This window comes from Malaclemys terrapin, chromosome 7, assembly GCF_027887155.1.
Source record: "Malaclemys terrapin pileata isolate rMalTer1 chromosome 7, rMalTer1.hap1, whole genome shotgun sequence".
NCBI classification, from domain to species: Eukaryota; Metazoa; Chordata; order Testudines; family Emydidae; genus Malaclemys; species Malaclemys terrapin.
This window is the reverse complement of record NC_071511.1, coordinates 47502286-47516540: the sequence shown is the minus strand read 5'-3', so window position 1 is coordinate 47516540 and position 14255 is coordinate 47502286. Positions and strand designations below refer to the sequence as shown.

The 14255-nt window shown below is 52.1% G+C and overlaps 1 protein-coding gene across 3 annotated transcripts in view; it reads right to left on the bottom strand.

The window, feature by feature from the left end:
• The window catches only part of TEX264 (testis expressed 264, ER-phagy receptor), a 127359-nt gene that overhangs the window by 88316 nt on the left and 24788 nt on the right, over nt 1–14255 (bottom strand). For all 3 annotated transcript variants that reach the window (XM_054034959.1, XM_054034957.1, XM_054034958.1), the window contains exon 4: nt 10690–10911. In XM_054034959.1, coding sequence (XP_053890934.1) covers nt 10690–10911 — 222 coding nt within the window. The remainder of the gene's footprint in view (nt 1–10689; nt 10912–14255) is intronic.

The window sequence follows — 14255 nt, the reverse complement described above, 5'->3', positions numbered from 1 at the left end:
AGTAAAGAAGCAATATATCAGTCATCATTTTAACATACTAAAAATATACAAGACTCTGAAAATATTAAGCTATATAATTTCATAAATAACTGTATATAGATATAGTGTACCCTTCTAGGTAGGAAAAAGATGTACCAAATCTAGTGCAGAGGTTCTATTTAGTTATAAATCAACATGGTTCAATGGTTATATTAACCAATGAGAATGCACCTTTCTTTACAAACTAACTGAAGCACAAATGGAAAAGTGGATTCAAATCAATGATTTAAATCAAGGCTTTTCGCTCGGTGATTTAAATCGTCTTGATTTAAATCAATCCACCTTGCTACTAAGAAACGCATGGACCCAAATGTGGTATTCTAGCATGGATTCATTGTACGCGGGGTGCCTGTTGGGTACAGTGCATTCTCACTCCACTTACCTGGGCAGCGGATGTGTTACAATGGGAGTGAAGGGGAATCTGCAGTGGATTTCACTGGAATTCAAGGGTAACGTTTTAAAAAAGGCCTAAATAATTTAAGAGCCCAAAAGCCAATTTCAAAAGTCTCACTTAGAAGCCTCAGTCTCACGGACAGTCAATGGGACTAAGGGTTCTGAGTCACTTATGAAAATGGGACTTCGGTGATTTTGGGATTTTTATCCCAAAGCGTTATACCAGTGGCAGAGACAGGCTCGGGAGGTGGTGCTCTGAGTCCCAGACCAGGGCTATGTGGAAAGGTGGAAGATCAGCAGCTCTGGGAAACTAAAGCCTTATGTACCCACAGCATGAGCATCTCCTACCCCAATTCACCAATGTGCCTCACTTAATCAATTCCCTGCTATCACATGGGCCTGGCCCACAGGTGCACCTTGGTCTCTCTTGGTCTGTGCCTATGGCACACAACAGTTCAGTCTCCCGAGGACTGTAGTACTTGGGTCTAATTGTGTTTGTTGGGCTTGGAGTGCCGGAGATGGGTGGGGTTGATGGCCTGCAATACTAGATGATCTGGTGGTCTCTTCTGGCCTTAAACTCTATGACTCACTCCTGACCTGGAAGGAGCACAAGTTTTATGGCCCATACCGGCCTAGATTCTCTGGTGAGACTTGCAACAAATGGGGCCAGCTCGAGCCAACTGCTGTAACGGGGACACCTGTCCACGCAAAAGTGGCTGGAAACTAGGGCATTCCCAGCTGAGAGCTGTCCAAACCAGATGGACTTCCCTGCAAGGATGCAATTAAACACCTCGCAGGCTGCCTGAGGAGCCGCAGGGGCAGAAGCTGCGGGTCCTCCAGACCTTCAAATGGCAAGTTTGAATTTGGGGAGACACTTGTGTGCCCAGCCCACAGGCCCGCGCAGACTGCCACAGAGGGCTCATTAAACCCATGCCAGGAATCAACGCTCCCTGAAATGGCAGGAGGTTACAGTTTAATAACCTGCTCAGAGTGCCATTAGAAATGCTCGCCCTGGGAGAGTGTCTTCAGAGGAGCTCTCATTTGCATTCTGTGACCTGTTACTGTGGGGACTTGGCAGCTGGGAAGAGAAGAGAGCACAAGCGTGCCAGAGCCGCCAGGATCAGCACATCCCACTCTCTGACTCTCGCATCCCCCGGGCCACCTAGACGTTGTCACAGCATCTGTGCATCTCGTGCTGCATTAACCCTCGCTCTGCTAGGCCCAGCCCTGCACTCTGCATCAATGGCTACATGGAGTATAGTGCAGCAGTGACAGCATACAGGGAGGATCCCATTTGATGAGCCTGTGTGCACTTGGGAGTCCGTTTCTGAAGACCAAGAGAACTATAGATGAGGCAGTGCTGCTAATAGTTAGAGCAGAGGGATGGGAGTCAGGACTCCTGGGGGGTCTGTTCATAGCTCTGCCACTGCATCACTGTGCGGCCATGGGCATGGCATTTCACATCTCTGCCCCTCAGTTTTCTCATCTGTAAAATGAAGGTAATACCCACCTTGCAGGAGGGAGAGGTGTTGTGAGGTGTAACCCATCCACTTCTGTAAGATGCTCTTTGGATGGACAGCACTAAGAGATGCTAAGTGATGGTGCTATTGAAGATGCAGGTGGCAAAATACTCAAGCAAGTGGCTGCAGCTGTTCTCAGGGAAACATGGCTCACGGGCTACCTTAAAGATGATTCAGGCCAGGGATATGGCACGCCAACTGGATGCTGCAGTCCAGTGGAAAGGATTTCCTCACATCCCTGCTTCTCCCGAGACTGGCCCTAAGTGGTCTTTGTCCCTTTCCTCCCGATCTCCATGGCTGTCACGTGCCATTACAGTCAAAATGCTGAATGCATGGGGGATGTGCCACCCCTGGGTACAGGGTGCCGAGAGAGAACTGCCAGGAGGAGAGATGGTGCCGGGGTTCAAACGCTCGCCCTCACCATGGAACCTTGGTTTGATTCCTCGCAGCTTTATCTGAAGCAAGTCCTGCTTGGTCTCTGCCCATCTCTTTGCGGATGGATTCCTGCCTACAGGAAATGGGTCCTGCTGGGTCTCTGCCGACCTTCTGAGGAGTTTTCTGCACACCCTCCCTCCAGACACAGCAATTATATTAATGAGGCTAGACTAACGGAAACTGTTGCAAGGTGCAGTGTAGCCACACAGCAGCTACACCCCACCCTAGAGGTGGCCGTGCTTCATGGGGTGCCCAGGGACCGAGCCAGGCATCGTGACTGATAAAAAGCACACACCCCTCCTTGGAGGCAGCTCCCACTGGAGTGATGGGAATGGGGGCTGCTGTGATCATACCCAGGACTGCACTGACAGCTCTAAGCCATCATATCTGCAAGAGGACTACAGACGCCATGTTACTGGGTATTTGCAAGCTTTCTGACGATTCCCAGGCAAATCCGAGCACTGACCAACTCAACATGGCCTCCCAGCTGCATTGGATGTGGCCTCGCCAGGGAAGGGGAGCGTAACAGAGTGGTTACCCCACTCCTGCAGAGGGGTTTAAAACAGCCCTGGCAGAGGGCTGGGGCAAAGGGAAAAGCTACTGGGCTGATTGGGGAAGTAGCCACAGCTGGGCCACGCCCCAATCAGGCCCCAGCTGGCCTGTATAAGAAGGCTGGGAGCCAGGAGCTCAAGAGTCTCTCTCTGCCTTCAGAGAGAGAAGGGCCTGGCTGCAGGGAGCTAGACAGGATACCTGTAGTAGAGCAGGGCTGGGGAGCTCCAGCCTGGATAGCCCTAGGCTGCAGCCTAGCAGAAGGCCAAGGGGTACTGGGGGTTGCAGAGGAAAGCCCAAGGCTAGTCCAAGGCAGCAGGTCCAAACCCTCTTTGCCAGTGATGAGTGGCCTATACTGCAATCTGCCCCAGGGAGCGGGGGGCTAGTTGGTGACTGGCAGTGGCCTAGTGCTAAGGCAAGGTGGGGATAGTGGGTGGGGGTTCCCTTGGGAAGGGAGACCTAGCGTGTGGGTATTGCCAGGGGGCAGCACCGAGAGCAAGGGGCACTGGGGTCCTGGGAGGGACATGGGGGCCAGTGCAGAGGACAAGGTGGATCACTGGCCTGCAGAGGGCGCTCCAGAGGCTGGTGAGCTAATTCCCTGGATGACCAGCAGGAGGCGCTGCAGGGGTGAGTCTGGACTTCTCTTACAGGGAGGCTATGAGTGCTCCTCTCAGTCTCTCTTCCCCTTGCTGCCTGGGCTCCCTCCCTGCTCTCACAAGTTCCACTTCACAATCTCTGCCTTAGTCCTTCTTTCATCCCTGGATACGGCTTCACCGTGGGAGCGTGGACTCATCCCCACCCCTTTGTATCCTCTCACACTCCTCACCCCCTCGAGTTTTCTCACCAGCGTCACCACCTCTGCTCCTGCATGCTGCCTCACCATGACCCAGGGTCCCCTGGAACAAGAGGTGCACAGGGCTCCCTTGGGTTGAAGGTGGCAGGTGAGGACTCTAGCAAGAGCCAGTAGCCCACTGGTTGTCATAATCACTGGGAAATGGACATACAGGTCATACTGAAGACGTTTTGTATCTATCCTGATAATTATATTCTTAAGCCCTAGGAGTTGAGGCATGTCACCAGAAGGTGACACACCTTGGAGATGTTCCATTCAGGCAGTAGGTAACAGACACCTATCTCCCTGTCGGGCCATTTATGTATTGCAGATCTAGCTGCATACTGAAGCAAGTGCAAATTAATACACTGCAAAATCTACGGGAGAGGAAATCAACAGGATGAAACAAACAGCAGCCGGGTGTGTCCTGTTTAGGAACAAGGATTATTTGGGTCTGTCTTGGAGTGCAAAGGAATAAACTGAATCATTGGCTCACAAAAAGAGGGTCACAGCTAGCCTGACTAATGTGCTGCAAGGATTTGGGGTGAACACTACTCTACAAGACATGGGAATAGCTAGGCTGTAGAATGCATGTTGTGATGTTATATGTAACGGTCGCCACCACTTCTAATTGCTCCAACATGAACCTCTCTGCTTTGATAAATGAACTAACACTTGATTTCACTATAAGCACATCTCAGTGCTGGGTGTTCCTCAGAGGGGCAATCTGAGGGGGAACTGGTATGCTGGGCTGTACCACTTCTTACAAGGAGAGGCTGAGGGAACTGGGGTTATTTAATCTGCAGAAGAGAAGAGTGAGGGGGAATTTGATAACAGCCTTCAACTACCTGAAGGGAGTTCCAAAGAGGGTAGAGCTCGGCTGTTCTCAGTGGTGGTAGATGACAGAACAAGAAACAATGGTCTCAAGTTGCAGTGGGGGAGGTCTAGGTTGGATACTAGGAAACACTATTTCACTAGGAAGGTGGTGAAGTGCTGGAATGGGTTACCTAGGGAGGTGGTGGAATCTCCATCCTTAGAGGTTTTTAAGGCCTGGATTGACAAAGCCTTGGCTGGGATGATTTAGTTGGTGTTGGCCCTGCTTTGAGCAGGGGATTGGACTAGATGACCTCATGAGGTCTCTTCCAATCCTAATATTCTATGATCCTAAGCAATGAACACTGCGAATGTCCAGTGGAGCAGGGGCTGGACACTCCAGGGCAGAGGTCTCCAAACTGTGGGGCATACCCCACTAAGGGGGCACAGAGGAACCTTTGGGGAAGAAGGTGCAGCAGGGACCAGGCAAGCCACCACAGGGCCTTGGGAGGGAGCACCACCCAGCCCCTTCCCGCCCCCAGCTCTGCTCCAGTCCCGCTCCCAGACTCAGCCACTGGCTGCAGCTCCATTCCAGGCCCAGGGCCGTGGCTGGGAGCAGAGCCACACCTGGCCACAGGCCTGGCTGTCAGCCCCCCTACAGCCCGGCTATGGCTCAGCTCCCTCCCCCACCGCAGCTCTGGCCCCTCTCCCAGTCCCAGCCCCCACCCCATCTGTGGCCCCCTTACCCCTGTCTGCAGTAGCAGCCCTGCTCCCAGCCCCAGGGGCAGGGAGCACAGACAGCAGTAAGGGGGGCATGACCCTCAAAACTTTGGGGACCACTGCTCCTGGGAGATGCTCAGGGGGCTTGAGGGTAGGGGTGTGCCAACTGCCCACCTGAAGAGTGCCAGAAGGGCCTGCATGGCCGAGAGGGCTTGCATTGTCCAGGGGATTGGGGAGCTGACCCACGGCAAGCTCAGACAAGGGTTCCACAAGCTAAGGGCAGGTGGTGGCAAGGGGCACTCCCAAGAAACCTCACACTCACTATGGCCAATGCCTGCATTCCTCACCTCTCCTGCCCCCCACTCCCCCATCAGTCCCACTCCCCCACCTCGCCTCCTGCTTCCCTCAGTCTCTTCGGCTCCACCTCATCTCTTTCCCATCTCCCACCCCTCCTCTCCCGGCTCCTTCTCCTCATTACTGGGCTGCTAAATTGGCCTCCCCTCTGAAGGGCTCCAATCCGTTTGCACTAATGCCTTCTCTCCTGAAAGCCAGCGGAGGCTGCATTTCAGCCCTTTGATGCCTCTTCTCTCTGCTAATCCCATTCTCCGTCTCTGCAGCTCCCGCGGGGACGGCGCAGCAGAAAGAGGGTCTCCTGTGCTCAGCACGCCTGCCCTCCGACTCTCATTAAAAGAATCTTTTCAAACCTGACATTGCCAAACTCTCTCGCCCGCGCCTCGGGCTCTTCAAGGGAAGTGGCGGGGCTGGGAGCTCTTTGGAGAAGCTGTCTCCATGGCAACACAAATTTCCCTCAAAAATGGTGCACAGGTCACCTGTTTGCATGAAAGTTTCTCGCTTGATTTTTTTTTTTTTTTTTTTCCCCCCCTGCCTTGCCATCAGGTGTCGGGGGAGCAGATGCCACTGAAGTGCCAGTGTTGGCGCACCTCAGATTTCAGGAAAAGCGCCTGGGGGGAACTCTGACTTCCCCCAGCCTCCGAAGCCAGACACTTCCTACAGCTTGGGAAAGGGAATAAAGCGAGGGGGCTCGCCATACGGGGGAGGAAGAAGGCAAGAGCCTGACATCTCTGAAGGCTCAGGAGCAAACCTGGGTGAGGTGACAAGCCCACTTCTTAGTCCCTGTTCACATCAAACAACCACATGGTTTACAAGGACAACGGTCTCTGCTCAACACAAGCCCCGGGGCTGCAGGTCAGGACTGAGGGGCACTGACGGGGGGATCAGGGCTGAAGTGGGGGGGGGGGCTGCAAGTCAGGACTGAGGGCATTGGCAGAGCTGTGGGAAACCTAGGGCTGGAACAGCAAGGGGCTGCAGGGCCGGATCATGGTGCATTGGTAGGGATGTGTGAGGCTCCCAGGGTTGGGGGAAGCCCAGGACTGGAATAGCAGGGGCCACAGGTCAGGATGAAGAGACACTGGCACACTCAGAACTGAAATGGGGGGGGGCTGCAGGTTGGAAGTCACAGGCATTGGCACAATTGCCTACAGAAGCTGGCAGAGTTTTTGCTTATACCATGCCTGGGTCTAGCCACTGTTACAGTCATAGAGCCCTCGCCCATGAGCGCGGAAACAGTTGAGGCTGGAAGAGATTTCAGAACGGCTCCTAGCATCACATCCTCCTAGGGCACCACCAGCGTAAGCCCTTGCCACTGTAACCACTTCTCAGTCCCACTGGCATGGGGGCATCCAGACAGCAGAGACCCAGCATGAACCACAGCTCAGAAGTAAATGCTGGGGAGTTAGGCGGAGAGGAGGGGAATCTTGCTGAGTGCAAAAAATCTGGGCTCACCCCCAGAAAGCCATGAAGAGGTGGGGTGAGAACCTAGGAGAGAACTCACAGCAAAGCACCACACATACCTGTTTTATCCTGAGATGTACCCTCGAGGGCCAACGAATCCCCTCGTGTTCCCCTCCCCAGCCCCCCATCTTCTGCCTAGCGGCTAGAACAGGAGAGTGGAAGTCAGGACTGCTGGGTTCTATTCCTACCTCTGCCACTGTAAACATGGCCTCGGATCCCCCCACCCCCATCAGCATACCAAGGATATGCTTTTAGAAGGGTGGGCTTCTAGACAGTGCTTAGAGATCTATAGATGAAAAGTGCCACATACCCCTGCTCCAAACTGGGGGTGGAACAGGCTCAGGCCGATCTTAGATTCTCCTACAAATGAAGCAGGGTTTGATCCTGACCAATGGCTCATGATCAGGTGCCAGGACAACCCCGGATGTGACCTGCCTCTCCAGTTCTCCAAGAGAGGATGACCAATTCCCATCCCTGACAGTCCCACAGTAGGGGGCTGAGACACAAAACTCATCTCAACTACCGCTCCTGGCTTCAGATCCTGACCGGGACATGCTCCAGTGGCGCTAAGAACACATGTGAGTCGGGGGATATTCTCCTGAACACAGACAGTCCTGCCTTGCCGATTCAAAGGCAACAGTTTTAGTCTAAGCTCTTATTCTCTATTCGCTTTGAACGCCCAAGATCCCTAGATGTTGGATTTTTTTTTAAACAGAAAGGCAGCTCTCATTAAAAAGCTGCCAGGTGTTCCCAGCACAATCTGTGGCTCTCTTTTTAGCTCTAATGATTTTATCTCTTGTGTGACAGATGCGCTCTCCAGGACCTTTCCTGGAGCAAGAAAACGTCATCTCTGCACCACAAAGCACTGTTTTAACAAACCTGATGCTCTCCCAGCCACCACCACCCCCCCTTGTCATCTCGACAACCTGCCCAAGGGCTGGCAGAGTCACTCAGGGGAACTGTCTCATGGTACGGTCCCATGGCACTGCTACCCTTGGCCCCAAGTAACCCATCTCCTCCCCTGTTATGTGCAGCCCAGGTGGGCATTTCCAACAGGGGACAAAGAGTCCTGTGGCATCTTATAGACGAACAGACATATTGGAGCATAAGCTTTCGTGGGTGAATACCCACTCTGTCAGATGCATGTAGTGGAAATTTCCAGAGGCAGGTATAAATATGCAGGCAAGAACATTTCCAACAGGAACTACCAAGAAGGCTGAGCTACAAGAACAGGAAGAGGGCAGAGAACTGGGAATGGCACAGGGGTTCTATTCTCCTGATTCCCTGCCACCCTCCACAGCCCATCCTTCGGGGCCTGAATAGTGCACCCCCTGCTGGACCCCACTGGAATCTGCCCAAGGACAGAAGAGAAGAGGCTGCTTCTCATGACCCACTGGGTGTACACTGGCTGGGGCAGCATCCTGTGGCACAAAGGAGGAGGAAGATATTTCTGTTTCCCACAGGCCTGGGATTTGCGCCAGGAACTAGAGGTTTATAAATAGTTGCTTCCATATGAACGGATGAAAATGTTGGCATTCGATGGGTAGGTGCTACAGCAAGGCGAGTGCGCTAGCGTCTCCCCCCGCCGGACCCAGCTTCAAACCCTGGTGCAGGTCCCTCACATTCAAAGGAGGCTGGTGCTTCCCTTGGCATCTCCATTTGTCCACATCACTAAGCCACCAACGTAATTAGCCACGACAAACCATCTCTGTTCAAGAGTGGCCTGTGCACCGGCAGAGTCCCCACCCTGTGCTTATCAAGTATATACACACTGGGGATAATCCCAACTCACCCCTCCTGAGTTTTGCCTCCATTGTTGTGTTAAATAACAAAACAAAACTCAGCCTAAATTTCTCTCCCGGCTTGGGTGTTCCTGGGGGCTTCTGGGCAGGGCCCCTACCAGCCCAGACCCCAGGTCTCTCTCCAATCAGAAACACACACACACCCTTTTATACACCTTGATTGGACTTAAGGTGGCCCAATAGGTCTAGCTCTAGCAGCCAGCGAGAGTCAGCAGAATAACCCTGCATCTACCTGCAGGGTCCTACCGCCTCACGCCCAGGTCTGAAATAGCTAGGAAGGTGCAGGTTAAAGTGGAAATGCCACAGGAACGGAAGAGAAGGGGTGCTGCAAGTCGGGACCGAGACACAGACCCAGAGCCCCAGGTGTGCACTCTTGCATGGAATCACTCTGTTTCTATCCAGTCCTATCAGTGAGTAGCCCATTCAAAACAAAATTTAAATATGAAAATTCCTGAATGTTTCCACTCTGCAGGCTCAGCATCCCAGGGGCCTGCACTCAGAGCTCTGCAGGGTAGGCTGAGACTTACTTCCTGAAAATATTTTCCTTGCCAGATGCAAGGTCCCTCTCCACACAGCTTTGCTTCCATGCAGATCCATACAAATCTTTTCCCATGTCTGAGATGGGTGCTCCCTGGATGGGGGAACGCTGAAACCCAGAGAAGTCTAAAACTTCAAGGGAGCAGCCTGCAATGGAACCCGCCCATTGAACGGAACAGCCTTGGCAAAATGCAGAGAAGGGAAGAATCTTCAGCTGACAGCTACGAAGAGGCTTTAGGGGAGGAAGTCTAGGACTTGGATAGAAAAGGAGGATGAAGCTGGGAGCCTCAGGTAGGGAGATTTGACAAAACAGCTTGGCAGGGAGATATGAAAGAAAATGTAATGAGCAGGAGATACCCAGAAGACCTGGGATAAAGGGATAGACAAACACCCATATCCAGCACACCACCCTAACCCAGGAGGCTGTAGTAAAAAGAACATAGGAACGGCCATATTGAGTCAGACCAATGGTCCATCTAACCCAGTATCCTGTCTACCGACAGTGGCCAATAGCAGGTGCTTCAGAGGGAATCAACAGAACAGGGCAATTATTGTGTGATCCATCCCGTGATCCACTCCCAGCTTCTGGCAATCAGAGGCTAGGGACACCCAGAGCATAGGATTGCATCCCTGCCCATCCTGGCTAAACGGTCATTGATGGAGCTGTTCTCCATAGTGACAACCACCTCCCAGAGAAAGAATGAGCTGAACCTAAAATAATTCCACAAACGACATGCTGGGCATTATTGGCTTATAGAGTCCTGCCACTTATACACACAGAGCAGGGCATTCCCAGATTGGAGAAATATTTCTAGTACACTCTAAGCCAAACTACTCATTAAACCCTAAACCAGCTAGAGATCTCTACCTAGCCCCACTGGAGTAACGAGATTTGCACTCAGCTCCCTCCACTGCACAGGAAGGAGGGAATTGAAATGGAGAGGCAGACGCATGGAACCACCACTTACCTGATAGACTCCTAACCACAAGGCGGTGCTTTTAGCAGGAAACCAACTAATCAATATGTCTGAATGGAGAGAAGACTAGTAAATTATTACAAGATGGCTGTTGCAGATACAGTAGGTTAACAGCAAGAGAGGACTTGAGGCCACATGACTGAGTGAGAGGAAGTTATTATGGGTAAATTACCAGCTGCATCCACAACAGCCAATGGCAGGAGAGGGCATTTATTGGTGCACTATGAAACTGACACATTCTGCACGGAATGGTCGCTCACCTTGATGTAAGTGTCGAGGGCCGGGTGGACACGGTTCACTGCCAGCTGGATGGAGAAGGGTGTGGTGAATGGGAAGGTTGCCATGACCACATGGCTGGGAGCCGGGAAGGAGAAGATCTTGAAGCCAAACTTCTGGAACAGTCGGATCAGCTCCTCGGACGGCTTCTCCTCCCCCTCGCTCAGGATGCAGCCCACAATGTAGCGGCATTTCTCAGGTGGCACCTAAAGAAATGAACGAACGAAGGCTGAGAGGGTCCAGGCTAAGATTTTAATAAGGTTCCACATCCACTTGCCAGGGACAGGCAGGTGCCCTGGAAACCCTGCAGCCTGTTAATTCACCACGTACTGGAGTCACCCCCACAGGACAGGAATAACACACCTAGAGGAAATTGGGGAGCAGCTACCTGGGATGTTGGCAAGTTGCACCCTTAAGAGCAGGGTGAGGACAAAGCTGGTCAGCTAATCTAACTGCCGCTGAATTTGACCCACAAACAATAATCTATTCATCAAACAAGGAAGAGACAAACACAGACAAATAGCAGGGAGTGTGCATTCGTTTAATGTAAATTTTATGTAAAACAGATGTAAATGAGTTGGAAATGCAGCCCTCTATTGGGTAAAGGTGGGACACAGTGAGAACATGTCCCTGTGGAGCTGGGCCAATTAGAAGATACAGTTTATTTGTTTTTGTATCTCCTCGGGGAAGTTGATAACCTGTGAGTCAGCTTCCCCCCACCCCACACTTCACAAACACAGACAAACGAATGCCCGCCACCTTGTGCCAGAGGAGCAGGATCCCCATTTCACAGATGAGGAAAACAAGGCCAAGAGGGGGAGTGACTGACACTCACCCTCTTGGTGGCTGGGGGTCAGAGCCAGAATCAGAACTCAGGAGAGCCCAGCTACTGGTCCTATGTCAGACCACGTTACTCTCTCTGAATATGGAATGGGATTACAGTTCTACCTCTCCGTCGAAAGCAGAGGACTCAGAATTAAGAGGCCTGGATTCTATTCCCAGTGCTACCAATGATGCCTCAGCAAGTCACTTAGCTGTTCTGTGCCTCAGTTTCCCCCTTTTACCGCCCTCCCTTCTTGTGAACCTTAATGCCTGCAGAGTGCTTTGAGATCTTTGGATGGAAAGCAACAGAGATGAGCAGAGCGTGAATGTTATAGTCTCTTCTCAACCCTCTGCAGTTGTGGGCAAGAGCCAGACAAACTCAGCTAGGACAATATTAAACAGGGCCCAATGAGTGAATGTTGCTTATCTAGCAATGCTGGCTAGTCATGCTGCTGTCAACAAGTGAGCGGCAGCAGCAGGCTGCCCTCTCCTACCTTGCTAGCCGATGACCACACGGTGCACGCTGGCTTTTTAGGAATCTGCTGGCAGAATATTAAACAAACCCCTGAAGTTCCCAGGGCTGCAGCCCAGAACCAGCGCAGCCATCTCGGCTACATACAGTGCCTTAACTGGCCTACTTTATTTTACCCACTGGTTGGCATATTAAATCGGCCTGGGGGATGTGGGAAAAGGTATTTTCAGTACTTCCTAAACAGGCAAATCCAGACACAAAGGGCAGGACATGTTACTCGCCCGGGGGATGTTGGTCGGAGAATGGGGTTTAAGTGGCCAAGTAATGTCACTTGCACAAATTGGGCATTTGGTAGGGGGGACCAGTGAGCAGAGCTTATACTGATTTGGTCTCTACATGGACCCAAATCAGCTCACCATAAGTGGACACTACTCCCAATGCAGTCAATTGGGTGTTCACCTTCTTATGGCAGAGATGGATGGATGGAAGGGGTAGGTTCGTTGCTTTGCCTGCCCCCTGACTGCCAGACAGGCCTACATGGAAAGTCACGTAGGAGTGTGCTTTCCTGACCGGCCCTTGCCTCAGACACAGACCACACACTACGCAGAGTCCAAACTCACCCTTTTCTTGGGGCTCAGATTTATTGACAAAGAAATTAACCATACCACAGAAATGTTCAGCTCAAACCCTCTCTGCAAGGCTCTAAGAAACAGTACTCCAATGTGACTAACCAAAGAGCAGAACCACTCAATCTATTTATGGACGAGAGAGGGAAAATGCCCATGAAAAGAACGTCCGTTAGGCTCCCAAGTCAAGCACTTAGAAAGAAACAAACACCAGAATTAGAGTTACCCATAAGTATTATTACCCCCCTCCAGTTAACAGATGAGGAAACTGAGGCACGGAGCAGCTGTGGTTTGCCCAGGGCCTCAGGATGAGTCAGTGGTTGAGCTTGAACACAACAGCAGCCTTTTGCCACAAGCCCAGGCTGCCCCTTCTCAAGGAAGGCTTCCCCGCCGCTGGCCATTGACGAACATCCAGATCTGCGTGTGGAAAAACAACAAGCGGTTAAGGTATTCGCTACGGAGTCGCGCTCAAGGGAACCAAACAAAACAAACCGTTTACTTCTACCTTCCGTACTTCTCTGGGCCCTCATTGCTGTATCTAAGCACCTTCCAACCTGGATTGTATTTACCCTCCCCACCCTGCTGGGAGGACGACATTGAGGTGCAGAGAGGACCTATGACTTGCACACAGGAAGGCTGGTGGACCATGGACTCCCGAGTCTCATGCTGTAACCACTGCACCAGCTTTCCTCTCTTCTGGGATCTTCCTACCACCCCCATAGAACTGCTCAGCAAACCTAGGTCACAAGACTCCTGCTGGGGAAGCCAGGCCACCCTAATCCTCCTCAGCCATGAGAACTATGGCCACCAACAGAGGGTTTAATGCAGGACACATTGGGGGCGGGGGGGAGAGGGTGTTATCAGAGCTGCAAAGGACTCCTAATACAATCATAACCTAGCCTGCCAAAGCTCTAGTTCTCCGCTAGATAAAGCAGGATCCCTGTAAAAGGCTGCAGCCTGAGCCACACAGCAGCATCTTCAAAACAGGAACAGCCAACAGGGTTATCAGTCCCTCTCTGGACCCAGGGGAGATTGCGCTAGACCCACGCATGCTCATGGGCACCCAGAGGACAGCCATCAAACTCCTTGGGACCCATCTGAGAGACCCAAAATCTTGTCTGTCTCACTCCATCACCTGAATGCTTCCCAGCTGAGCTGAGCAAAATCCTGCTTGGAGCAGACTCCAGAAGAGGAAACCAGAGTGCTGGCTACTGAATGAGAGGGTCAACAGGGACCACCAGGCCAGTTGGGACACTGTGCCCTTCCCCGGTTGTTTTGCAACCTATGTGAAGTGAGCTGTAGGTCTCAGTCCAGTCCCTCATGCGGAGGCGCCCACATCGCACAACAGCAACGTGCTAGCTAGCTAGCGGAGCTGGGTAGCAGTGGGGTGCCATCACCATAGCATCTCTGCCCAAGTGTGTATTTAAAAATAGAAACAATAACAATCTGCCTCTCTTGCTTCCTTTCCAACCTGTAGAAGAAATCACTTGACTGACCTGTACTCTTGTGTGTGCATGTGCATAGAACTCACTGAGGGGTAGCTCAGCAACAGGCTGTGCATTAAGCGTGATGATGCCCCAGCCCGTTCTCATCTCATGCACAGGCTAGTCTCACAGCAGAGGGCCAGTCC